Source organism: Meriones unguiculatus, chromosome 2 (assembly GCF_030254825.1).
Source record: "Meriones unguiculatus strain TT.TT164.6M chromosome 2, Bangor_MerUng_6.1, whole genome shotgun sequence".
Taxonomy (NCBI): Eukaryota; Metazoa; Chordata; class Mammalia; order Rodentia; family Muridae; genus Meriones; species Meriones unguiculatus.
This window is the reverse complement of record NC_083350.1, coordinates 101,980,711-102,007,681: the sequence shown is the minus strand read 5'-3', so window position 1 is coordinate 102,007,681 and position 26,971 is coordinate 101,980,711. Positions and strand designations below refer to the sequence as shown.

Sequence of the window (26,971 nt, the reverse complement as noted above, 5' to 3'; positions counted from 1 at the left end):
CACTACCAACGCCTGGCTTCTTCTATAGTTTCCTGATATCATGGAGACAAAATTTATATCACTATCTCTCTTTTCAATGTTTTAAATTAAATTTACTGTGTGTGCGTGTGTGTCCACACACACGGTACATGCATGCTTGAAGACCAGAGGGCAGCTTGCAGGAGCTAGCTCTCTCTTTCTACCATGTGGGTCCCATGGATTAACTTCAGGCCATGCAGCCTGGCAGCTTGGTGGCAAGAACCGCTACCCACTGAACCATCTCACCAGCCCACATCTCTTACCGCTATTATCCTGAGCTCTTTTCTCTCTACGAGGAAGGAGTCAGTTGTGTCTTTTTGCCATCCTTCTAAAATGTGAAACTACTATTTGACCTTGCTGACATTAGATGGCAAAGTCAGTAGGAGAAATAGCTCCACGGAAGCCAATGCATTGCTTTGAAGTTGGGCTTGCTATCACTAACCACTAAAAGCAGAAGTACATCTTACAGTTCATACTCCCAGGTAACTACCTTTAAAACTTTAAAATCCAACCTGAGATGGAGTGTGAGCAATTGAAGAAGGGATTAAGAAATAGCCCAGGAAGATAAACTCAAGTGACAACACATGCTGGAGAGCTTGTGGAGATAGGGGAACCCTCCTTCATTGCTGGTGGGAATGTAAACTTGTACAACCACTTTGGAAATGAATCTGGCGCTTTCTCAGACAATTAGGAATAGTGCTTCCTCAAGATCCAGCTATACCACTCCTAGGCATATATCTAAAAGATGCTCAGGTACATTTGCTCAACCATGTTTGTAGCAGCTTTCTTTGTAATAGCCAGAACCTAGAAACAACCCAGATGTCCCTCAGTGGAGGAATGGATACAGAAATTGTGGTACTTTTACACAATGGAATACTACTCAGCAATTAAAAATGAGGAAATCATGAAATTTTCATGCAAATGGTGGGACCTAGAAACAACCATCCTGAGTGAGGTATCCCAAAAGCAGAAAGACCTATAAGATAGGATAACCATACTGAAATCTATACACCTAAAGAAGATAAACAAGAAAGAGGACCCGGGGTAAGATGATCAATCCTCACTTAAAAAGCAAACGGGATGGACATTGGATGTAGGAGAAAACAAGTAACAGGACAGGAGCCTACCTCAGAGGGCCTCTGAAAGACTCTACCTAGCAGTGTATCAAAGCAGATATTAAGACTCCTAACCAAACCTTCAGCAGAGTGCAGGGAATCATAAGAAAGAAGGGGAGTTAATATGACCTGGAAAGGAAAGGAGCTCCACAAGGACCAAATATGTCTGGGCACAGGGGTCTTTTATGAGATGTTTCTCCAACCAAGGACCATATATGGATATAACCTAGAACCTCTGCTTGGATGTAGCCCATGGTAGCTCAGTATCCAAGTGGGTACCTTAATAAGGGGAACAGGGACTATTCCTGACATGAACTCAATGACCTCCCCCCCCCAAGGAGGAGCACCCCTCTAGGCCACAGAGGAGGACTTTGCAGCCAGTCCTGAAGATACCTGATAAACCAGGATCAGATGAAAGAGGAGGAGGTATTCCCCATCAGTGGCCTTGGAAAGGGACAGGAAGGAGATGAGGGAGGGAGGGTGGGATTGGGAGGGAAAGAGGGAGCAGGATACAGCAGGGATACAAAGTTAACAAATTGTAATTAATATTTAAAAAAAGAAAAAAGTAACTAGCCCAGGAGAGGGAAGCAAATACAAAGTATAAAGAGGTGGGGGGGGTGTATAAAAATATATAATAAAACCCATTATTTTGTATAACTAAAAAAGAAGATTAAAAAGAAATAGCTCCAATCTTCAAGAAGTGGACAAAGGGAATAAAATCACATAAACACACAACTATGAACCTGCTGAGCACCTAAGGAGATCCCACTAAGGCAGAATGTGGAATCAGGAAGAATTGGCATTTGATGATGTTTGGTCACTGTAAACATTCATTCCACGCTTGCACCCAGCGCAGGGCTCAAGCAACAACACACTCAAGTGTGATGCTCTCACGGGCCGACCACAGGCGCACAGAACCATGAGCAGCCCCCTTAGACTTCAAGGCTTTCTGTCCCTGGATCCCAGCATAGAGGCTCGCTGTTAGCTCATCTCACTGAAGAAAGGTCATCCAAAATAAGTGCAATTGCCTCGCATTTCCTCCCCTAAAAATTCCCTTAACCAGGGGAGGCTAACTCATAGAAAATATGAAAAGGTCTCCACCTACTGAGCTAAATATAACCCTCTTTTTTTCCCCCCTGAGCATTGCCACCCAAGAGAGACTTGCTCTATACAGTGCTACCCAGCGTTCACAGTACGCCTTCCCCTCACCTTTGCTCCCTATCCCTGTGCACTGGATGGCCCTTCTTCCGGTTCTATATTTCTGTGTCCTCCCATGCGCATGCTAATAGACGTGCCTGCTTTTCCTCTAGCTGGTGTGCCCATTCAGTTTATTTCAGCTGACTCAGACAGCGAGCCTGTAGAGGAAGTGAGAACTTCCTTATACTTATCGTACCTGCCCATGCATCAATGCCAGACACCTGAATTCCTCTTTCTTGTCCTCAGTGCCACCTTCTGAGTCAACAAAGCCTGTTGGTTTACCCTCATGACTATTTCCTCAGCGCTTAACTGATGTGTGTTAGAGTTCTGTCACTTGACAAAATACCCAGGAGAAACTTAAAAGAGGTCTGATTGGGATCATGGTTCAGGGATGTCAGCCAGTGGTCTCTCTGTATTGCTTTGGGCCTGAGGCAGCACAGTACAGCAGGGCAGGACCTTTAGCAGAGGAACTGCTTGACTCCGTAACTGCGGGAAGCAGAGAGAAAAACAGTGTCCACTAACTTTTGCTCTTTCTCCTACTCCTAACCCCTTACTTGACTCCAGCCAAACAGGAACTACCATGGAATTCCAAGTGAGCTCAGCCCCTATCTGTTCCCTTCTATACACCTTTCCTTTGTTTTGGAATTCCTTTTGCTCAAGACCATCTTTCCTTCCACTGATTTCTGGCTGCCATGTTCCAACTTATTCTTTAAGGTGACAAGTCACAGATTTTCTCTTCATGAGGGCTACCTTAATGCTTTCTACTGTCACCTTCCAAGGACGAGATTACTCTCTTGTTCACATACTATTTATAAGACACTCAGTGGATTCTTACTGTCTGTTGAAATCTACTAATTCTCTCTGGTCTTCCTATGTACTTTTGTATCCTTCTAAATGTAAGCATAGTGCCTAATCCATTGTTTGTGAACAAGTAAATTCATGAGCAAGCAGATGTGTAAAGTGGCTGCCACTTTCTTAGAGCTAAGACTGGAGCACAGTGTTTGATGTGCTACATAACATAAAAATACAAAGCCAAACTTAAAATCTATGGCACATATAATACAGTATGGTGGACTGAACTAAATACAGGAATCTAATGTAGCAGTCCACAGAGTTATCTATTTTGTTTTTTTCTGTTATTTTATTATTATTTAGATTTTTTTAGATAGTTTTCTTGTGAGCATGTGTATGCACCACATGTGTGACTTTATGGTGAGAGAGGAAGCTGGAGTTACATGATTGTGAGCTATCATGTAAGAACTAGGAACTGAATCTGAGTCTTTTGCAAGAACAAAGGTTACTCTTCACCACTGAGTCATCTCTGTAGCCCCTTATTTTAATTTTTAGGGCCATGGTCTCACTAGATAGCATTGGTTAGCCTGGAACTCAATACATTCATCAGAATGACCTCTAACTCACAGATTACCACCTGCTTCTGCCTTTCAAAGTGCTCCAGCTAAGATTTATTTTAATGCTGTGTGTGTGTGTGTGTGTGTGTGTGTGTGTGTGGTTGTGTGCACATGAGCGCTGATGCTCCAAAGAAGTCAAAGCTTCAGTTGTGAGAAGCCTGATATGGGTCCTGGGTACTTCAAGGAAGCAAACTCCAGTTTTCTGTGAGCAAGCAGTACTGGGCTCCTAACTGCTAAGCCATTTCTTCAGCACCTTATTTTTCCTTTTAAGCTAAGAAAATTACATAATTAAATAAAGGCATGTTATTAGTAAGGCAATCAATAGATTGTAGTCATTTGAAAATAGGAAAAATCAAAGACAACAAATATTAAAAGTTCTATATTCTCTCTTTCAGACCCAGCAAAACAATGATGGCAACACACCTTGTAAGACCTCAAGAGGTCCTGTTTGGTGTCTCAAACTTCCCTGTTAATGAAAATATATCATATTTCAAAGCAGACTGCCTTTTAAATAACAGCATCTCCCCAAAGTACAAACTGCTGTGAAAGTTTTAACACTAGCCATAGACAAATGAAAACACATTGTCAAGGTCATGAAGTAAGTCACAAAATTTCCAAAACGAAACTTTTGATCTGAAATCCAGCGATATGCTCTGATGTTTTGATAACAGCCCAGGTTTTTAAGTTCTTAACTATGTTCTCTTCATTTCATACTTGCTCAGTACCAATGATGTCCAATGACATTTTCCCCAGTGCATGTAATACTATTGTTACAACGCCTCTGTCATACTTAAGATTTCTACTTGCAAGAGATAAATGTTAACAGCAAGATCTGCTCAAGGCATAGCTCTTTATCATTTTTACGTCAAAGATGAGCTGATACAATGATACCTAAAGACAATGTCCTTTTCAGTCTCCACCCTTCTCTTTACAAGGGAATCATCACGAACTATTTTCAAAAGATTTGAAAAGGAACAGAGAAACAAATATTTAGAGAAGTTGCAGAGTGAATATTCTAAACACAAAGAAACAAAATGAATATACTTATTTTTTATTAATGAATTATTTTATTTATTAATTTCCTTTAAGACTAAGTCTCACTAAGTTACCTTGGCTGCTTGGAATGTACTATGTAGAACAAGATGGCTTCAAATTTACAGGAATGCTCCCATTTCTGCCTTCCAAATGGTAAGGCCATGGGGATGAGCTGCCGTTCCTTAAAACACACATTTACTAAAAGCTGAAGGAGCAATAAACTGAAGTGTAAAGAATTTCTAGGAATCCAGAAAGATGGCTCGGATGGTAAGGTGCTTGCCACACTGGTATAAGGACTTGAATTCAGATCCCCAGTATCAGTATTAAAAGCTGGCAAGACAACAAACACTAATCTTGGTGACATGGCAAGCTCCAGATTCAGGAAGGGCTCCAATTGAAAACAAAATAACATGGAGAGCAATAGAGAAGGTCACTTTACATTGACCCTTGGCCCCTGTCTGAACATGCACACAGAAAGACACATATACATACATATACACAAAGGGAATTAGTAAAGATTCCCATGGCTTATTACTGTTCTCCAAACATGTTCTATGGACATCATTTGGCTTCTGTGAACGATGTGCCAATTTGTTAGCAGGAAGAGACCGTAATTCCAAATTCCAAATTGTGGTTTTCAAGCAGGTTACATCTCCTTTCTAAGATCCTTTTACTTCATATGAATAAAGACAGTACATATGCTATGGGGAATTTTGGTTGTTGTTTGGGGAATTTTGGTTGTTGACATTGTTTTGAGGCAGATTCTCACTTTACGTTCCTGGCTAGACTAGAGCTCACTTGGTAGACCATGGTGGCCTCTAACTCACAGGGTTTTACCTGCCTCTGCCTCCCAAGTGTTGGAATTAAAGGTATACACCAGCATGTCTGGCTGCTTTTATTAAATGTCATAAAATGTGGTTTTACTCTTTAAATAATTCAGTGGACTATCCTGCTATCTTAACAATATAAATTGAAAATACTTTCGTATCGTCTCACACCACTGTGGAGGGCGGGGAACTGTACCCATTACTGGTCGCTCTCTGTTCCTTTTTATGGCCAAATACTATTCTACTGTACAGATATATCATGTTTAGTTTTTTTCACTTTTCAGTTGGTGATCATTTAGATTCTCTCATTTTGATCGTTATTGTAACAGTGTGATACTAGAACCTAGCTGCTGCTCAGACAACTGTCCGTGGCAGTCACTCCTCTCAGATTCTGATGGACACCCTACTAAAACACTCTGAATCTCTAGCTATCAAGCTTACAGCTGTCAGAGTGTCTCATCTAGGGGAGTTTATATCAAAAAGGTATTGGTGGCCACAAATCCCATTCTCCATTCCTTTCCCTTTCTCCTGCCCAGGACTCTGAAAGCCTGACTGCAGGCTTATGCTGTGAAACAACCCCTATTCTCAGAAAGGTCACTTTAGCCAGGAGAGCCCTAATTTCCTCTATTCAGATCCCTCAGCATGCTATCTGTCTCTGGTGTTGGGGCATAAACTCTCCTCAGAGCCCTTCACCAAGCTATTATCTGTCTAGCCAATGCATCAGTATTTCTTCTAATCAACTTCTTACCCCCAATAATTTTCCTTTGTGTCTCCCCAAGCCTCCATCTGAGACCTTTCAATAATGAACAATAATAGTATGAACTTTTTTGTAAAAGCTTTTGTGCAGACATATATTTTCATTTCTCTTGGATAAAGTAGGTATTAAATGTAGGATTTATGGGCTGAATGATGACAATGCTTAAGCTTTTGCATGTAGTGAGAACTGTGTTATTTTGTCTTCTTTAAAAAAAAACAGAAATAATATCGGAATATGTTTTCCTTTTAATCCCAAGTGTGGAGATATGAGGCCCCTTCACAGCAGGTGATTATGATTTTCCTCATGCTCAAGCAGGGGTGTGGTCTTGCAGCTACAGATGGTTTCTGTGAGTGTGTGTCATTTGGAATTTCGGGAACTTTTCAGAGGACATATAAATGCTAGGGCCCTAAGAGGCAGGGCTGCTATTGGTGGTGGTTGGATGCTGTTTTTCAAGTAGTCATATGCAAAGGAATGAGAAGAAATTAGATATTCTAATGGCAAAGATCAAACTTGCCCCAAGGAACACCATGCTCTTAATCAGCAGGAAATAGTCAATGATACCTTCATCCCCTTTCCCCTCTATCCTTCTTTCTCTCCTATATACTGTTAGGGGGCTAATAAGGGCAGAGATGGGTGGAAGAGAAAAAAAGGAGCCCATACAGTAGTAAACAGGGGCTACATTTAAAGAACTGCAACTGTTTCTCAAAGTACTTTTTCTACTTTTAAATCCTCCATACTCTCAACAATACTTGTTATTATCCATCCTTTTGTTGTCGATTTTGAGTTGGGGTCTAGGTATATTGTCCTAGCTGGCCTGGAACTCACTATGTAGACCAAGCTGCCTTTGCCTCCTAAGTGCTGGGATTTTGGGAAAGGGCCGCCAAACTTGATTAAAAGTGACTATTTGTTCAAGGTCATCCAGTATAGCAGAGCAGGGTCTGAAACAGAGCCTTCCTCACTGAAACACAACAGGGCACTGAATATAAGCAAACTGCTTCCTTACTCATTTAAAACACTGGCAATATCATAGAGTGCTTGCTATAAAGTGTTTTAAGATTTCCCTTGCTATAGATAACCAGTAATAACTAAGAATCTGTTGTGCACTCACTCTGTGGCAGACATTGTTCTCAGTAGTGTCATCATTTGTTCACAACAATCACTGAGACAAGGGTAGATCAATCCCATACTCTTTGTTTTTTCAGGGAAGGAAACTAGGATTTAAAGTCATTTATTCAAAATCACAGAGCTAGTGAAATGTGGGAACCCAAACAATTTCACTCCAGGGGCTAGGAAAGCAAATACTCACAATGGTTCACTAGGCTATGGTTAGGCAGGTTAACAGCTGTCTAAAAAGGGGGTGCTAATAGAGTCTACTACTGCTGCTGTTCCAGATGAAGAGACACAATGTTAAGTTCTTCAGAGCAGCTGAGAAGTCTAAAGAAAAGACATTACTGATGCTACTGGTACAAGGTTAGAAAAAGAAGAAGAAAGAAAATGTTATGTGTACACAATTAACTGAAAAGTAGTCCCACTAAAAAGCTAAATCAGGCCAGGCATGTTGGCACACACTAGCACTCAGGAAGGCAGAGGCAGGTTGATCTCTGTGAGTTTGAGGCCAGCCTGGTCTACAAAGTGAGTCCAGGACAACCAAGGCTATACAGAGAAACCCTGTCTTGAAAAACCAGACAGACAGACAGACAGACAGATAGATGATAGAGGGAGCCAGTGAGATGCCTCAGTGGGTAAAGGTACTTGCCACATAAACCTAATGATCTGATTTTAATCCACACAGCAAACGAGATAAATGACTCATACAAACATCCCTGACTTCTTTAAATCTGTGGTCGTGCATGTATACACGCACAACACACACACACACAACATACATACACAAATAAATGTTTTTAAAAAGATACAGATTTAGCAGGGATATAGCAATATGGCACAAAAGGATATGAAACTATGCAATAAAGATAGGAAGGAAGGAAAGGCTGGCACAAAGAGAGAGGAAAGGACCTTAGGTGTCTCACCGACCACAAAATGAGGGAATCAACCCCGCAGTGACAGAACATGATGTTGGGAAGAATCGTGGAACAGGTCAGAGCCTTTCTTTCCACCATGAACCAGTAAGTGTCCCCAGTGCCATGTGGAGATAACAATGGACACCACTTCCAGAGAAATTGGAAAAGGTTCAAATGAAAAAGAACAGGACAAAGCAACTGTATGAGCCAGGAAAAGAAAAAGCACAGGCCACTCATCAAAGAAAGGAAAGCTTGATTTTAATTACGGCTTTCACACAATACTATTTGAATGCTCTTTCTCAAACTTTCTGCAGGCTTTGGCTCTTTGCTCATTTAAATTCTAGTCAAATATCACTTTCTCAGAGGCTTTCATCCAAAGTAGCCACTACAGTTTCTAGCACTGCTGTTCCCTTTGTAGCCTGGAAACACTCTGAGGCTCTTCCTGTTTATGTATTTTGATCCCTCTTCCTCCACTGGGATGTGAGCACCACAAAAGCCCGGGCCATGCTCACTGCTAATCTAACACACACTATGCTACCCAGGACATGAGGAGTACCCGCGACATACCTATAGGACCTATGTCCAGGAAGCAACACAGAAACAAGCTTGCAAACCAGAACATGAGAGGTGTGAACACAGCACAGCACAGGGGCAGTTCCATGACTGTAGGATCAACCCCTCAGACTGCTATGTGTGTCTGTAATAGTCACTCAGCTCTCAGGAACATTACAGACCCACCCACCTAAATAATCTTTATTGACAACTTCTAACAACCTTATCTGATACTTAATCCTGGTGTGTGTGTGTGTGTATGTCTGGGGTGTCTGTTTTTGAGGCAATGTCTTACTCTATTGCCCAGGCTAATCTGGAACTTAATATTTAACCCCAGATAGTCTTGAACTCATGCAATCTTCTTGCTTCAGCTTCCCAACTGCTAGAATTACAAATGTGTGCTAACACACCTAGTTCAGAAATTCTTATCAAAAAACAAATCACCTCTAAGCTCAAATACCAGAATGGAGAATATTCTAAATTTTTTCACATATTATATCATTTATAAGTAATATTTTGCTTTTAGTTTCAAAGTGGCATTCTTTAAACCCAAAAGATTAAGTTATCAATCTTATCCAAACTTATCCAAATCATAGCTGGTAACCCACATTTTTATGTTTAATCATTTTATTATTTTATGTGTTTATGTGTTTTGCCTGCATGTATGTATGTGCACCACATGCCAAGATCAGAAAAGGGTATCAGATCCTTGGAACTGGAGTTACCGACAGTTGTGAGCCATTATGAGGGTGCTGGGAATTGAATCCAGAACCTCTATAAAAGTGCTCTTAACTGCTGAGCCAACTCTCCAGCCTTGGGACTCCATTTCAGATAACCACATTGTGCTACTCATTTAAAGATGAAAGCAAATTTAAACAGAGCAACAGTATGTTAAGCAGGAAGCAAATAAATTAGTAAATTATAACAAGGAGTCAAGTGACAAGCGTTTTCTCCTTGGCTTACTATGTTGCGAGGGTCTTTTAAAATTCTATTCTGTAATACTCCAATGTATCATGGGGACATTGTTGCTATGCTCATTTTCTCCCTTTCTTAATATCCTTATTCAAATAAATGTGATTTCAAATGAAACATATAGATGTTTGTAATAAACTAAAAACAATACAATGAATTTCCCTATCGCACATCCTAAAACTTTATAAACGTGGAAAATCATGTCTCCCAAACACACACACACACACACACACACACACACACACTGGATTGTTTTAAGAAAATGATGGCTATATTAGTAACAGCGAAATAGTTAATAAACTCACTGACAACTTGAGAGGAACTAGAATAACACAGGAGACTTCAGGCAACACTGATGAAGGACTCCCCCTGTTCTGGTTAGTTTTATGTCAACTTGACAAAGCTGGAGTCATCTGAGGTGGGAACCTCAATGGAGAAAAGCCTCCATGTGGCTGGACTGAGGTGAGGGCAAGCCTGTGGGGCACTCTCTTACTTAGGGCTTGATGCGGCCACTGCTGGGCGATAAGAAAGCAGGCTGAGCAGGCCAATAACAGCCAGGCAGTAAGCAGCACTCCTCCGTGGCCTCCACAACAATTCCTGTCTCCAACTTTGAGTTCTTGCCTTCGCTTCCCTTGATGGGTTGTGATTCAGGATATGTAAACCAAATAAACCCTTTCCTCCCCATGTTGCTTTTGGTCATCATGTTTCACACAGCAGTAATACAATAACCCTATGATGATCCCCATCAGGTTGACTGACATCAGCACCATTTTGTGGGTTGGAGTCCTAGACTGAATCTGAGGGGAAAGCAGCTGGAAACTAGCATTAGTTAGACTCTGCCTCAATTCCTGCTGCTACGACTTTCTGGACATGAGAGACTGCACCCCTGAACTGTGAGCCAAAATAAACCCTTCTTTCCTTAAGTCTGTGTCTTGTCAGGTTTTTTGCCACAGCAATGTGGGAAACAACTAGTATAAGCAGCCATCTTTATTTTGTCATGTAAAAGGTGTGAGTCCAGTGAGATAGCTCAGCCGTTGAAGACACTTGCTGCCAGGCCTGACCACCTGAGTTTGAACCTGGAAGTCACATAGTAGAAGAAGAGAACTAACCCTTGCACTTCCACACATGTATTATGGCACAAAAGCAGGCTTCCCAATCCCCAATACACAATAAGTTTATTTTTAAAAATTTTAAAGATGTGATCAATGCATATAATTCCCTTTTTTCAAGAAATTTAAGAACTTCCCTGGGTGTGGTGGCTCATACCTATAATCTCAGGACTCAGAAGGCTGAGGCAGGAGGATTGTTATGATTCCATGCCAGACTACGTTATACTGTCTCAAAAACAAACAAACAAGCAAACAAACAAAAACCCCAATTGCTGGAGAGTTAGCTCAGTGTTTAAGAGCACTGGCTGTTCTTCCAAAGGACCCAGATTCAACCCTCAGCACACAACTCAAATTCAAAGTCCAGGAGATCGAGATGTACAGACAGACAAAATACCCCACACATAAAACAAAACAAAAAACACAACAGAGAAACATAATAATTAGTAGCATGGCAAGAACAATCAATAAGAGAGATTCATTATCAATCCAGACTAACAACATACGTCTATATACACATACATACATGCATGCATATATAAAAAGCCAGTGAGTATCAGTAAAATAATTTCTCAAAAACCACTAAATAACCATTAAGTGATATGTAGTTGTATATATAACATTTTTAGGTGCTACAACAGGAATAAAACTTAAACTTGAAAGTATTTCCAGATTAATTCACTAGGGTTGTTAATGATAAACAGCATTCCCATACACAGTGGCAGGCCAAGAAAAACAAAAGCAGAAATAACTGATTAGCAAATCTACCTGCTTATCCTCCAGCGGGCCTGGCTCTCCTTTACTGGACTGGGAGCTGACATCATCTTCATCAGAACTATTGATGATTTCCTCATCAGAGGGCAGGTCACCAAGAGCAAGATGGAGAGAATCCTGCCCCTCCTGGGACACTCCAGAGCTGCATCAATAGAAATGCCCATTAATACCTTCAATAAAAAAGAAGTGCTGGCTCAACCAAACCAGAATCAACTACCTTATGTTACTCATGTGAGAAACTACACCTAAGGGAATCTGAGGAATGGGAAAAGCCAGATAAGCTGAGCCCCGCCTCTCCTTCCCCTGATGCAGCTGTTATAAACCCAAATTCACTCCACGCTTAAAATTTAGCTTTAGGACAGATACTACAGCAGACTCACAATGGGAAGGTGACTGGGAAGCTAGTTTCCCAGCTGCTTCCATTCTATGTTTCCACATGTCCTTCCTTCAGAAGCCTGAGTCTCCACTGATTCCTGGTACAAAATAAGAGGACTTACAGGGAGTATACTAGAATACTTGTTTAGACCCTGGGCCTCGGTATTTTTATTTTTATTTTATTTTATTTTTTTAATTTTATTTATTTATTTATTTATTTTGAGATAGGGCTTCTCTGTGTAGCCTTGGCTGTCCTGGCCTCACTCTGTAGACCAGGCTGGCCTTGAACTCACAGAGATCTGCCTGCCTCTGCCTCCCCAAGTGCTGCGTACTCAGTGTGCACCGCTGTACCCGGCTGGCCCTCAGTATTTAAAAACAACAACAAAATGCCAAGTCTGTAAGTACTCAGGAAGTACTGCTGGTAAATGTCCAACAATACTAGAGGAGCAACCACAAGCAGGTGCCCAACACTCTAGCTATCACTGATAGGTACCTGCAGTTCAAGCTGTAGGTAGGACAGTGAACTACCTGGTAGTCTCTTACAGAAACAGAAACTGAGGGACAGAGCCCAGCAATCTAATAAGGGCATTTAAACAACTCTCCTTCCCCCCCCCCCCGGGAGTATGACTCAGCCTGAAGTTGGAAAAGCACTTCCAGGCCCATTTATCTGCTCTTCCTTGTCAGCCTGACCTCACTGATGTTTTGAGCATGTACAGAGACAGATCTCAAGAAGCTAACAGCCACCCTTTCAATCCATTCTGTAAGGGGAATTCCACAGTAAAGTTTCCCAGGCAGATGATGGGAAGCATTCTAGCATAGGATGTACACTCTCAGAAACAAGACGCTTTTAAAACTTGCCTATCCAAGACCAGGCTGGGTATAATCCCAGCATCTGGGGCTTCAAGTAAATGGATGGCTGTGAGTTCAGGCTACAGTGTGAAGCTGTCTCACAAACTACTTGCTTCTCTGATGTTAGTCAGCAACTAGTCTACCAAAGAATCTGCAGGGCTGAATAGGTGAATCCAGTAAAAATTCCAAAGAAAGTCATCAGGACAAACACTCCCTCAGAACAGACACATTTGCATTCCATTCCTGTTGTGGCTCTTTTTCAGGTCACAGGCAGGCCACTCAACTGCCAGAACTCCAAATTATAAGACTTTCTAATGTGAATTTTAAAAGCTAAGGATAAACTTTCTGCCAGATCCTGATTACACTGTAGAATAACAGACTTGCTTCAGAAACCATCCCGCAGTTCAAGTACTACACAAACGAGATGGATCTAGGCAAACCGCCAAAAGGAACGCCTCCTACCCTCAAAGACTCTGTTTCCTGTTACTCAGTGGCTAGGGCCTCTTATCACTCACAGGGTGGATACACACCTTTATCATAGGTGGTCTGGACAAGTAGGAGACTCACATCCTGGGGGAGGAGGGAGGCAGGGATTTTCCAGTAGGATCACTGACAAAATTAGCTGTCCCCGGGAGCGGGGATCAAAGCCAATTGGTTGTTGGTTTTTTATTTGCATTGGCAAGAATAAATAAAAGTAAATGAGAGGTAACCCAAAGGGACCATCCATGTATAAGAAATTGTACCTTTACCTTGTGGGAGGGGTGTTGGCTGTGCTGGGAACCAAGGAAGGGCCTCAGTGTATACTAGGCAATGGCTCTCTCACTGAGCTACACAGCCAGCCCCATCTATTTTCACCTTAGTTCTCTACCTCTTTTCATCTTCGTTACAGCCTTGCTACCTCAGCACATTTTAAATTGCTGAGCAGTTACCAGCATCATCTGGAAACTTCCTACAAAATGCAAAAATCTCAGTCCCTACCCTGACCTACAGAATCAGGATTCAGGAATGTGAGAAGTTCTGTCATAGAAAGCTTTTCCCATTAACCCTCTGGATTTTTCTGGGCACTGCGATTTCAGCTGACGAGTAGTGAAGAAACTGGGTTTTGATTTTGCTTAGAGCTGAAAGGTGATTTTCAGTCAAACATTTAAAAGGCTTTTGTTAACAGGATGGCTCCTGCTGGGAGAGGCAGCCAAAGCCTGTAACTCCCAACACTCAGGGAGGCAGAGGCAGGCGGATGTCTGTGAGCTTGAGGCCAGCCTGCTTTACAAAGCAAGTCTAGGACAGCCAAGGCTACAGAGAAACCCTATCTCAAAAAAAAAAAAAAAAAAAAAAAAAAGAAGATAGCTCCCTATTGTCAACACCTGAATTCAGGAGAAACTGTGATAGTACACACCTGTACTCCTAGCAATCAGGAGGCTGAGCCAAACAGGATCATGAGTTTGAAGCCATGCTGGGCTCTAAAATCAAAACAGAAAACAACCACCACCAAACAAGCCCAAAAATAAAGTAAAATGCACAAGTCACTATCTAAGAAGAGAAAGAAGCTTTATATGCGGACAGGGTTGAGTGTATGGATGGGTGGCAGAGTATTTTTCTAGCATGTACCAGATCCTGGGTCAATCCTAACACCAAAGCGAGTGAAAACAAAACTTCACAAATGCAAACTTCATGACATAAAACAGTGGGACACTCTGACTCCCGGAGACTGCTTGCTGCTAAGACCTTCCCAGATTCTCGTTATCCTTTCATCACAAATTAGTACAGTTGTGTCTACAGGGCCCTAAACCGTTTCATGCCAATGGGGACAAAATCACCAAGCTTTCCTCACTAACACATAAGCGCAACTGTGTGTTCAGGTGAGTTCCAGCAAGCTCCCTGACACGGAATATCCACAAGCACTTCACAATATTTATTGATTTATTTATTTTGGTTTACCTAGCCTGTGGCCCTTTATCATGTAATTGGCTCTTCTGGAACTCTCTCTGTAGAGCAGACTGGCCTGAAACTCAGAGAGCTGGCTGCTGGGATTAAAGGTGTTAGTTACTGCCTCACCTGGCCACTTTTTACCATTTTAGTGGTGAAAGGATAAAGTTGGCTACATGAGGATTGAGAGAAAGGGATGGATTTATGAGAGAGGGAAGAAACAAAACAAAACGAAAACACATGAAAGATTTGAAGGATCCAAATAAGTTAGACCAGCCAGAACAGAGTCTGGGAATAAGGAACAACAATGAGTTTAGCGGTCCATCAGGTATGATAACATCCACAGTTATTAAATTGTTTACCCACATAATTAATTGTAGCTTCCAAGTCAATCTAAATAACTTAGACTTCTGATTATGAACAGGGTTCCTTACTGATGCCAACCCTGCAGTATGGATGGCACTCTTCTATGCTTCATATTTCCTTTGAACACCTAATACTGTCTGATTTGTAGCCTAAGGAAACAGGGCAGTATTTCTTCCATGTCTTCCTGCCTGGTTAGTCCATGTGTAATGGGAAAAGAAAGGGTTAAGTGAGCATCCGCAGCAGCCAGAACACACACTTGCCTCTACCTCTCTGAGCCATCCTTCCCAAGTCAGACTTGCTTCTGGAAGGAGACAGATTTCTAGAAGATCAAGAGAAAATAAAGCCAGAGATCAATTCCTATTGATAGTGCTGTCCTTCAATTCCAAGTGCCAGGGTCTCTGCGGTCACTTTACAGAGTTAGGTTAAAGAGTTAAATTTTTCCCATGCTAAATTCTCTGTGGACAGATCATCCTCCACTGGATGCATCCAATTTTATTTCATTGACTTCCTCTAGATTTTAGAGACATGACCCTGCAGAGTTGGACCAGAGAACACCACAGAAATACCCTTACTCTCAAGGACTGAATAAACACCTCAGCAAGGGAAGAAAGGCCAGCACAGTGACCAGTCTGGGAGGCAGATGAGCCGCCTCACTACTGAGCTTCTCCAGTCTGAGAAAAGAAACCCAGGATAATGCCTGCTCCTTCTGAGGTTTCTGTTTCCTTAACAAGGTGCAACATGTAATTCTGAGCTCCAGCCTTTTCTTCTTCCACCCTCCACTCTGGTCTAGTCTGAGCAGAACACACGTGGGAGCTCAGGATGCTGTTACCATGTTGTCAAGCGCTCCCAAGCTGTGACTGCAGGACTGTGTGTTTCCTTCGGCTGTCAAGTTTATCACAGAATGAGCAGAAAGGTGAGACTGGGGGACTTAAAGGATGCACATTATGTGGGAGACTTAGTTTTTAATGATTAATCAGCTATTGTGTAAAGCTCACAGTTTCATAATTTCACCAGAAGGCAGTCCCTTCAATTCCTGTATAAAGCTGTGGAGTCCAGAGTCACAGGAAAACCATGAATCAAATCAACAGCAACAAAGATTTGAAAACCTGCTCTCACATAATTTTGTTTAGTTTTGTTCATTTTGTTTTGTGTTTCTTTGTGGTACAGGAGATCAAAGCAGAGTTTCCTGAACACTAAATAAGCAAATGCTTTACTACTGAGCTACAAACACTAGCCTCACACCATTCTTTCCTAGGTCCATTTTGAACTCTTATAGTACACCTAGAATTTCCCCTAAAACAAGTAATTAGAAAAACCTGGCACACCCTACTAAGTAGGCATACTTGTCATTTCACCTGCCAGCAGACCTCTTAGGAGTCATATATCCCTGTCATGTTCTTAGGTTTTCCACAGACAACACAGTGTGTGCAGTGTCTAGGTGGCAACCTAAAAGTCAGGAGTTAACAGTTAGATGCAGTTATCTGACCTGAACAGTACCATAGTCAAAAATGGGGTTCTGCAGGGATGTAAATGGAGTCTATTATTCATCATTCTAGGGACTAAATAAAGATGACTGATCAGAATTAGTTAAATACTCAAACTATCACTATCAATTATATTATTCTTTCTCTTTATTTTCCTACTGAGTGTGGCCTTCCTAAGCAGACGAGAAAAAAAGATTTACAATTAGTACAGTAACAGGGACCTTTATCTAAAAAAGAAAATAATGACTAGGGATACAACTTACTTGTAAGAGTTCTTACCTACCATGTGCAAGGCCCTGGGGTCTATCCCTAGCCAGAGAGATGCGGAGGGAGAGTTGGCTCAGAGGTTAAGAGCACTGGCTGCTCTTCCTAGAGGTCCTGAGTCCAATTCCCAGAACCCACATGGTGGCTCATAACCATCGTATAATCATACAATGAGATCTGGTGCCCTCTTCTGCACTACTGGCACACATGCAGGAAGAATACTGTATAAATAATAATAAAAAACTTTAAATAAAGAAAAAGAAAAGGGAGGGAAAAGAAGGAGCATACTTTAGGTAACATGTGAAAGGAGACACTGTGAACTCCCAGCAGGGAGGCGTCAAAGTGCTGTTGACTGCAGCAGGCCAATGAGAAGCAAAGGCACCCAGAGCACAGGAAGACTGGGTGGATAGTGCAAATAAAGGCCCTAAATTGGGCTGTAATGACATGGAGAGTGACCTGGACAGAGAGGACATGGGGAAGCATGGGGTGGACATTTCTATAAGACGAGAGAGATGGCTGCTGCTAACAGTGGCTGCCTGGCAAGGAGCCAAGGCAGAACAGACACTCATCTACAACCACCCCCAAGAGTGATGGGATTACTGACCTCACTCTCCCTGCAGCCTGGCCAAGGTCTAGCAGTCAGGAAGGAGCCAACAGGGGAGCCAGGCCAGGAGGTGGAACGGGTCCAAAATGAAAGCTCACCATGTGGGTAGCTTCTCTCCGGGTGACTACTTGTCCTGTGTCAGTTGTATGTACCACACTGCTTCCTCCAATGTCATGTCATCATAACCCTAACTGATTCCAGTGGCCACTGAGGAGGTGGTGAGACATTTGGAAGTTGTGACTATGTGCTATACTCTTGATTATGACTTGGTATACAAACCACTGCAATAGCATAAAGACAAAAATTAAGGCCCAATTTCTGCCTTGATATCTGGGGCAAGTCAGGTGACCATGAGTGGCTAGCCCCAAATTCTCCTCTAATTTTTGTTTTACTGGAGAAGGTCCTCAGTCAAAGCTAAACAACAATATTATCCATCAGTTTAGGGAATTACTCGAATAAACCAATCATAATAAAGCTCCTGTAGGAGCCAGGGATCAGTGCACCCTCTTGATATGCACTGCCTGCCTCCCACAGTTAGTGGGGGTTCATTTTGTTCCCATGGAGTACTGCATGGCATCTGCTATTCTCCCTCTCCAGCTGTGAATGTATGTTGACCTAAAGTTGGTGTAGAACTTTGTGCATTCAGCCAAAGCCATAACTCTAGGATAAGAATCACTCACTAAGAAGGTACAGAGAAGGCACCTAAAATAACCAGTAGAGAGAACTGACATCCTCTAGGTTCCAGAGGTGCACAAGAAGGTACACTGGTGTTTTCTAAAGGAATTACCTTGAACAACCACATCGAGGGCTATCTAACGATGCTTTGCATATGCCTAACTATGTTTTGTAAAGATACCTAAACAGGTTCTTGATAAATCCAAACAATATTCAAGCTGAAGGCATTAAGGTAACGCTGAGAAATATGGCATGTTCCATGTTACGGCAAGTTAAATGTTACATCACACACAGACCTCACTATAATAAAGTACGAGGGAATTATAGGCAAATAGTACAAATAGAAGCCCCAAGGACATCTGCTTTCACTCCCAGATTTTACACAGATCTGCTTAAATGTCTCACTTCCTACTAACAGAGGCTATAACCCTAACTAGAAGTTCCCTCTCTGGGAAAGGATGGTAAGCTTCTTGGGAACCTGTAAGGAGGCAATATTGGACAGAATTAAACTGTTACTCATGAATAAACTTAGTTCATTTCCTTATTCACAAATACCTATGAACAATTCCAGCACCATTTCTTTTCCATATATATATGTATGAGATAGTAGAATTCTATCTACTCTAGAACAGCTAAAGATCAATAATGCCAAAGACCCAAATAGAACCTTCTTTCTCAGAGTACCCTGGAGACACTGGCCTACTTTCTCAAAACTGGAGGATATATTGGGCATCAGGCAGATGTTTTCCTCCACTCTTTTATTTTTATTCAGTATTGAGGAAAAGAACCTAGGGCTTCACCCATGGTGGATAAGTGTTCTGCCACTAATATAGTGTCAGACCTTCTTCATCTACTCTTTTGTTTCTTTAAAACAGAGTCCAGAGTCCTGTAGCCTGGGATATTCTCAAACTCAAGATCCTCTTATTTCATATTCATAGTCCTTAGTGTAGGGCTTATAGCATTGTGCTGCTATACTTGCCTTTCTCCACTCTCTTAATCCTACACATCAGTGTACCGTCTACTACCTACACGGCTGAGTAATTCTGTTTATTTTTAGAGTCTTTCAAAACCACCCCCTCAAAAACCCTTGACAGTTCTAGCAAACTATGATAACAAGGGAAAATGTAAAGGAAGTAAAATTAAACATGCATTTAATAAGGGAGACATAGAGATACACTTTGAATAGTATCCAAGCATTTCTTTACAGCAGCAAACATGTTTAGGAGCAAAGGAGAGGCTGTCTTCTATAGAGAAGAAAAACACTTGTCTTAGTCCAAAACAGACCTGTATTTGAAGCTAGGCTCCACCTCTCATTTGTCTATATGTAATTGGTTAGCTATTTAAGCTTTTTGATTAAATGTTTCTTTCAGCCACAAAACTGAATATCACCTGCTATTAAGGTTCAATGAAATAATGTGAGCACACATGTCTATCATATGCAATAGATAAGAGATAAATTCAACTTAAACTAATCTTCAAGGTCTAATCAGATAAGTGAAGCTCTGACCCCTCATCAAGGAAACTTCTTTTTGCAGCATATGGAGACCATTACAAAAAAAACCCACAAGCAGTAAACGTGCAGAGTTGTGGAGCCTAGTCCCAAGTGATAACATCTACAACACAGCTCTTATACCTACGGTTCAGAAATCACTGAGGAAGGAATGGAAAGATTGTAAGAGCCCAAGGAATAGGAAGTTTGCTGTAAGATTATGTCTCCTAGGAAAGTCAGGGAGCTACAACCACATGACTGCCAAGACATGAGCTGAATAAGAATGAGAGGAGGACGGAAGCTCATGAGGCCTGGACCCTACGGAAAGAACTACAGGCAACTAAAAATTGCTGAGCGTGAAACAGTCTTCCCCAGGGAAAGAGCACATCAACTGGTTATACAATACCAAAGAATCAGCTCTGAAAACGGACATGCGAGTAACATTATGCAGACTGAACAGCCTGTATTTATGTATTTAGGAATATACATATGTATGTGTATATATGCATGTACATATGTAATAACAACTGATGGAAAAAAGATAACATACATTTGAAAGAGACCAAGGTGAGGCATATGGAAGGGTTTGAGGAGGGAAATGCAACAACAACAAAAAAGGTGACGGAGAGCTATATAATAAGAACACTTGTTCTTGCAAAGGACTCAGGTTTAATTCCTAGCCCCTACATGGTGGCTCACAGTGTTTATAATTTCAGCTCCAGGGAATACAATGTCTCTTCCGGACTTCCTTAGAGTCTGACCATGCATATGGACTAGACACACAAGCAAGCAAAACACTCAAACACACAAAATAAAATGGTAACTCTAAAAAATAAAATAAAAATTAATTTTTAAAAAGGCAAAGCAAAACAACAACAAAAGTCATGAGAAGAGAAAGACATTAGGGTTTACCAAGTAGATAAAATGGCAATAGCTTAGATTTCTTCTTCTTCACTCCTAGTTTGACAGAGAGCTGATTTATTGCATGAATAAATTAGATCTAATCCTAATATCCGAGCACAGGTACAGGAGAATACAATTAGGTGTAGCCACCCTACCATTTGTTTTTATGCCTACAAAGTTAAGAATATTTTTTTCTTTTTTTTAATACAGAGTCTTAATAGCCCAGGCCAAGGTCAAATTTACAGTCCCACATTGGTCTCATGATTGCTGGCATTACAGGGGTGTGCCACCACATGTTTGGCTTGCTAAATACCCTTTCTTTTTTTTTTTTTGAATTTTATTTTTTTCTTATCAGTTACATTTTATTAACTCTGTATCCCAGCCGTGTCCCGATCCCTCATTCCCTCCCAGTCCCTCCCTCCCTCATCTCCACCGTGCCCCTTTCCAAGTCCACTGATGGGGGGACCTGCTCCCCATTCATCTGATCCTGTTTTATGAGGTATCTTCAGGACTGGCTGCAAAGCCCTCCTCTGTGGCCTAACAGGACTGCTCCTCCCTTGGGGGGTGGGGAGGCCAAAGAGCCAGTCATTGAGTTCCTGTTAGAAATAGTCCTTGTGTTGCTGGGATCATGGTGTTTGTTTTTAGCAATAAAACCATAACTAACACTCAAAAAAAAAAAAGAAATAGTCCTTGTTCCCCTCACTTTGGGAAACCAATTGGTTACTGAGCTACCACAGGCTACATCTGAGCTGAGGTTCTAGGTTATATCCATACATGGTCCTTAGTTGAATGTCAGTCTCAGAAAAGACCCTGTGCCCAGATATATTTGGTCCTTGTGGAGCTCCTATCCTTTCCATATCAGACTAACTCCCCTTCTTTCTTATGATTCCCTGTACTCTGCCAAGGGTTTGGTCATGAGTCTTTGCTTTGAAAACACTGCTAGTTAGAGTCTTTCAGATGCGCTCAGTAGACTCCTGTCATACGTTCAATGCACATCCCATCTGTCTTTCTAAATGAGGATTGATCATCTTACCCCATGTCCGCTCTCTTGATTATCTTTTTTAGGTGTATAGATTTCATTATGTTTATCATATCTTAGAGGTCTATATAAGTGAGTATATACCGTGTTTGTCTTTCTCCTTCTGGGATATTTCACTCAGAATGATCTTTTCTAGATCCTACCATTTGCCTGCAAATTTCATGATTTCCTCCTTTTTGATTGCTGAATAGTATTCCATTGTGTAGAAATACCACAATTTCTGTACCCATTCTTCCGTTGATGGACATCTGGGTTGTTTCCAGGTTCTGGCTTTTACAAATAAAGCTGCTATAAACATGGTTGAGCAAGTATCCCTTTTGTGTACTTGAGCAAACTTTGGGTATATACCTAGCAGTGGTATAGCTGGGTCTTGAGGAAGCGCTATTCCTAATTGTCTTAGAAAGCGCCAGATAGCTTTCCAGAGTGGTTGTACCAGTTTACATTCCCACCAGCAGTGGAGGAGGGTTCCCCTTTCTCCACAACCTCTCCAGCATGTGTTGTCGCTTGAGTTTTTCATCTTGGCCATTCTGATGGGTGTAAGGTGATATCTCAGGGTCGTTTTGATTTGCAGCTAAATACCCTTTCAAAGGGTGAAAAAAGAACTATTTGACATGTGAAAATGCTATACAACATCAAATTTTTAATTTTGAAATGCAGTTTCTGAGGCATTTTCCATTTTAATGTGTACTTAGCAATAAAGCAAGGGTATTTTGCTTCCTAGTGCATAATGAAGCTTATGTTATCAAAGGAATGTGCCCACAAACAAAGTTTTATTGAACCTGAAAATGCTCATTTTTGTACAATTTTGCACAGGTAGAGCTGAATATATGCAAGGGGAAAGTTATGGTCTGTCAAGTATATTTCCCAGATGCATTTTAAGGGAAAACTTTGCTGGTCTGCAGTGTAATTACATAGCTCTGGGTGCTACTGGTGTTTGGGCTCAGGATGCATTGACTGGTTTCCTGAAATTTAGCAAGTCTTTAACCTGTCTGTGTCTCAGTTTTCTTCATTCATAACATGAAGACAATAATGAGTCCATGTAACAGAATTTTATGAGGACTATATGAACCAATGGAAGCAATTTACAAACAATACTTTTGTAGAGAGAGTTAGTCTGCCTGTCCTTTGATCCTCTTCTCTATGCTACTGACTATAGCACCAAAAGGGAGAAATGATTGCTGCAGACACTTACAATCCAGAAGTGCAGAGGCAATCACTAGAGAAGAGCCTCTGCATTATCAGTCCTGAGGAAGTGCTCACCACTGGCCTTGAGTGTCTGAGTGAAGAACTCCTTCCCACACTGAAGTCGGGTGAGCCTTGCAGCGCATCTCTTCGGGCTGCATGTTTCTGGGGAGCTTACTACTCATACAGTAAAATCCTCAAGCTCTCAATCATACTGTTTCCTGCTTCTAAAGAATTTTAGTCACTAACCTAAAACACTGCTTCATTTAGTAGCATTCCATTATTTCTTTGTCCCTCTTTGTACAGTGATAATTACTTTGAGGAATTCTAAGAGCAGAAATAGGCCTATGAAGGACACTGGAAAAGACTGTCATGAATGCAACAAAGTTGCTGATTGCCTTCCTAAAGTGAACATTTCACAGAGTGCCCTTGTTCTTTCTAAAATCAGAGAAGGCAAAAGATAAATGACCAGCAGGCAGAGGCAGCCAGCACCCTCCCTCTATGCCTGTGGCACATATTGCTCTTCCCATTCAAGCAGCCAGTGGGTCAGGCCTTGAGCTGGGCACAAACCTAGGAGGAGGCAGATGGGACTGTGATCCCCAGCACACTGCTAAGTCAGCCAGGCTTTCCTTCCCTATTTCTCAAACATTAGACGCCCAGAGACAGCTTGATGCCGCCTAAACTTTCCACATATGCTAAAACTTTCCATATTGAAGAGAAAAACAAACCAACAGTCAAAACAAAAACAAATAATTTCCCCGGTGAGGGGAATGAAGAGAATATTTACCTTTTATTTTATAGATTTTTAAAAGGTGTGTATAATTTTTATAATTAAACTAACTGGTAAATAGTTTTAAACCCCATTCTCCCTGCCCAGGTTTACTAATATCAATTATTTTAAGTATTTCTCATTAACAATGTTCTCTTTTTTAATATTTGAGAAGGAAAGAGCAAGGGCAGGTTGGAGACAGGTATTCCCATTTGGTCTTCCTCATAAATGGAAAAAAAATTAAAAAACAAAACCCAACAACTAACCAACCTGACTGTGCTGCTATGTGTACCATAGCAATGGTTTTCAGAACACTGACAGCAGACAATCTCTAAAGGAACTCTTCTAGTATGCTAGATCTCTTCTTCAGTCACAGCCCAGGAGGAATGATCAAATCTTTGTTCTTTGCAAGGTAAAGAGAAGGAAGAAGAAATGTTTCCAGTTGAGCATCCAGTGATATAGTAAAGCAGAAACATGCACCAACACCTTCACTGCATTCATAAACACAGGTTTGACTGACAGGTCCACCCAGAAGGCTCCAGCAAAGCAACCTACAGAAATCCTTAGTGGGACAAGATTTCAGTGAGCACTCGGAGAACACATTCACAGAGAGCACAAACTCGCTCACAAAACACCTTTTGCTTTTTAACAGTGTGAGGCTCTCTCACTAAGAATTAATTAAGAGTGTTTAGAATTGCTACCTTTTTTTATTTGCTTCCCTACAGGATCTTGCTATATAGCAGTTTGCCCTTGAATTCCCAAGCTTCCTGCATGTGCTACAACACCCACCTGGCTCAGAGTTCCTAATACAGTGTTGTCAACCTAATACAGTGACATGCAAAAAAGTGCCCAAGATCTCATTTTAGACTATGATCAATCGATCATGTGAAAGAATTAACAGTTAACCAAGGAACAAATGCAGACAAAGCAAAGCATACCTAAACTAATTATTTTTTTATTTTTGTTTTTCGAGACAGAGTTTCTCTGTGTAGCCTTGGCTTTCCTGGACTCGCTTTGTAGACCAGGCTGGCCTTGAACTCAGAGATCCACTAGCCTCCGCCTCCCAGAGCACTGGGATTATAGGCATGCGCTATGGTGCCAAGCTCCGAAACTAATTCCAGCATTAGAAAAGCCCTCAAAAAAACTACAGTCAACACATTTGCTTGTTTTTGTAATTTAAAATGATTAAATTTTTGTTATTTTATTTTTTAAATAATTGTCCTTCTAAGAGATTTTATATATGCTAATGAGTTCAAATCCATTTCTTTCAGCACAGAAAGCTTTTGCCCTTCTTATTTTTCTTTTATACTCTTAACTAAACAGTAGGGCCAATTTTCTTTCCACGCTGCCTATTTGAAGGTGGGGATGTCTTACACAGCCGGAGCTTTCCTGGACCCCTTCACCCTCCCACCTGTGCCTCCTGGGCGCTTGAGGGCACACCAGGATCAACTTCTCGACTGAATTTCTTTTTATACTTTTTTGAAACAGGGTGTCCCTCTGTAGCGAGGACTGCCTGAGAACTTACTATGCAGCCCAAGAACTAGAAAGAATACTTAAGACTTTAAGAGGGAAGGCATTGCAAAATAGTTCTTTTAATTAACTCAATACCAGGATCACAGGGATGTCTGCAGCAGGCTGGCCTATGAGCATATTGTATGTGTGGGGGTGTCTTGATTACCTTAACTGATATGAGAGAGCCCACCCTAAAAGTGGGCAGGACCATTCCCTGGGTTTGGTTCTTAAGACTGCAGAAAAAGAAAAAGTAAGCTGAGCACAAGCATGCAGGAATTATTCATTGCTCTTTGCTCCTGATTACACATGAATATATATATATGCATATATATATATATATTTTTTTTTTTTCCACAAAGCCTGTTACCAAGACATCTTGGTAAACTTCTGCTAACTCCAAAACTATCTATCTGTGGGCTGTCTAATTTCTTCCACTCCTACTCTTAGCACATTTAAGACACACAGATAGTTCTTTTATTTAAAACGAATTTCGTCAATTTTTAGATTTTTAAAATTTTTTTTCAGTGCTACAATTATCTTTGTACTTTCTGAACAGTACATGATATCTTGAGGTTTGTCCTGGTTGGGTTTTTTTGGTTTGTTTGTTTGTTTGTTTGTTTTATGTCAGCTGGACACATGTTAGAGTCATCTGAGAAGAGGAATCCCAACTGCAAAATTAGTTCCATTAGATTGCCCTTTGGGCAAGTCTGTGGAGGCATTTTCTTGATCAGCGATTGACATGGAGGGCTCATCTCACTGGGAACAGGGCCACCCCTGGACATGTGCTTCTGAGTTATATCAGAAAGCATACTGAGGTAGCCCTGGGGAGCAAGCTAGAAAGCAGCATTCTTCCTTGGCTTCTGTGTAGTTTCTGTCTCTGTAATCTTGCCCTGACCTCCCTCCGTGATGGGATGGGACCTGAGAATTATAGCATAAAAAGGCCTTTCCACGTTCCATTGCTTTTGGTCACAATGCTTTACCACAACAGAACAGTAAGAAATATAAGGTCTCCATAAGACAGTATCAGGAACTGCTCTACTGGTGCGGGTTCTGGGGAAGAGGAATAGTGACGGGTGAACACAGTCATTTTTTAACGGCCCCACAACATAGTCAGATGCTCCCTATGAACTAATAAAGATGCTTAGCACTCATATGATCTTTGAACTCAACTGCACTTCTCCAAATGAATACTTTTTGTCAACAGCAGTAATTCTCCCAATGAATGTAACTGTGTTCCAAAATTAACAGATGTTTCCTGTGCATTCTGGAAGCCTGGTTGGTGAAACACTAGCGTACTCAAAATGCAGCTAGACTCTGACCTCACACAAATAAAAGCAATATTTAACCTCAATACTATTTACTCAGATGTAGTCATCTAATTTGTACCAGTAACAGGTAGGGCCAAAGGTACAAAGGTGCTTGTAATCGTTCACGGTTTTGATTCTCACATATCTGTGAGTAAGAGGGAGGTCAATGGAGTATTCCAAAAGAATGATACATTAGTGCTGTGTAACCATTAAATTCCTAAGAACAGGGTAGCTTGCACTGCTTGGCATATAGTAAAAATACAATAAACAATTTTTATTGTAGTATGCACATTATATTCGAGGTAATATGCTATGGGAGAGAGCAAAGATGCAGATGTACAAAAATGTACTGTCACATTCATTCTTTCAATAAGCATTCACTAAGTATCCACTATATGCCAAAAAGCACCCTAAGCACTAGTGATGGAGCAATGTAACACAATGCAA

General features: G+C 41.2%; 1 protein-coding gene across 1 annotated transcript in view; it reads right to left on the bottom strand.

Moving 5' to 3' along the window:
- The window catches only part of Fgd6 (FYVE, RhoGEF and PH domain containing 6), a 114,428-nt gene that overhangs the window by 64,371 nt on the left and 23,086 nt on the right, over positions 1 to 26,971 (bottom strand). The window contains exon 3 of the mRNA XM_021647833.2: positions 11,778 to 11,925. Within this exon, the coding sequence (XP_021503508.1) occupies positions 11,778 to 11,925 (148 nt within the window). The remainder of the gene's footprint in view (positions 1 to 11,777; positions 11,926 to 26,971) is intronic.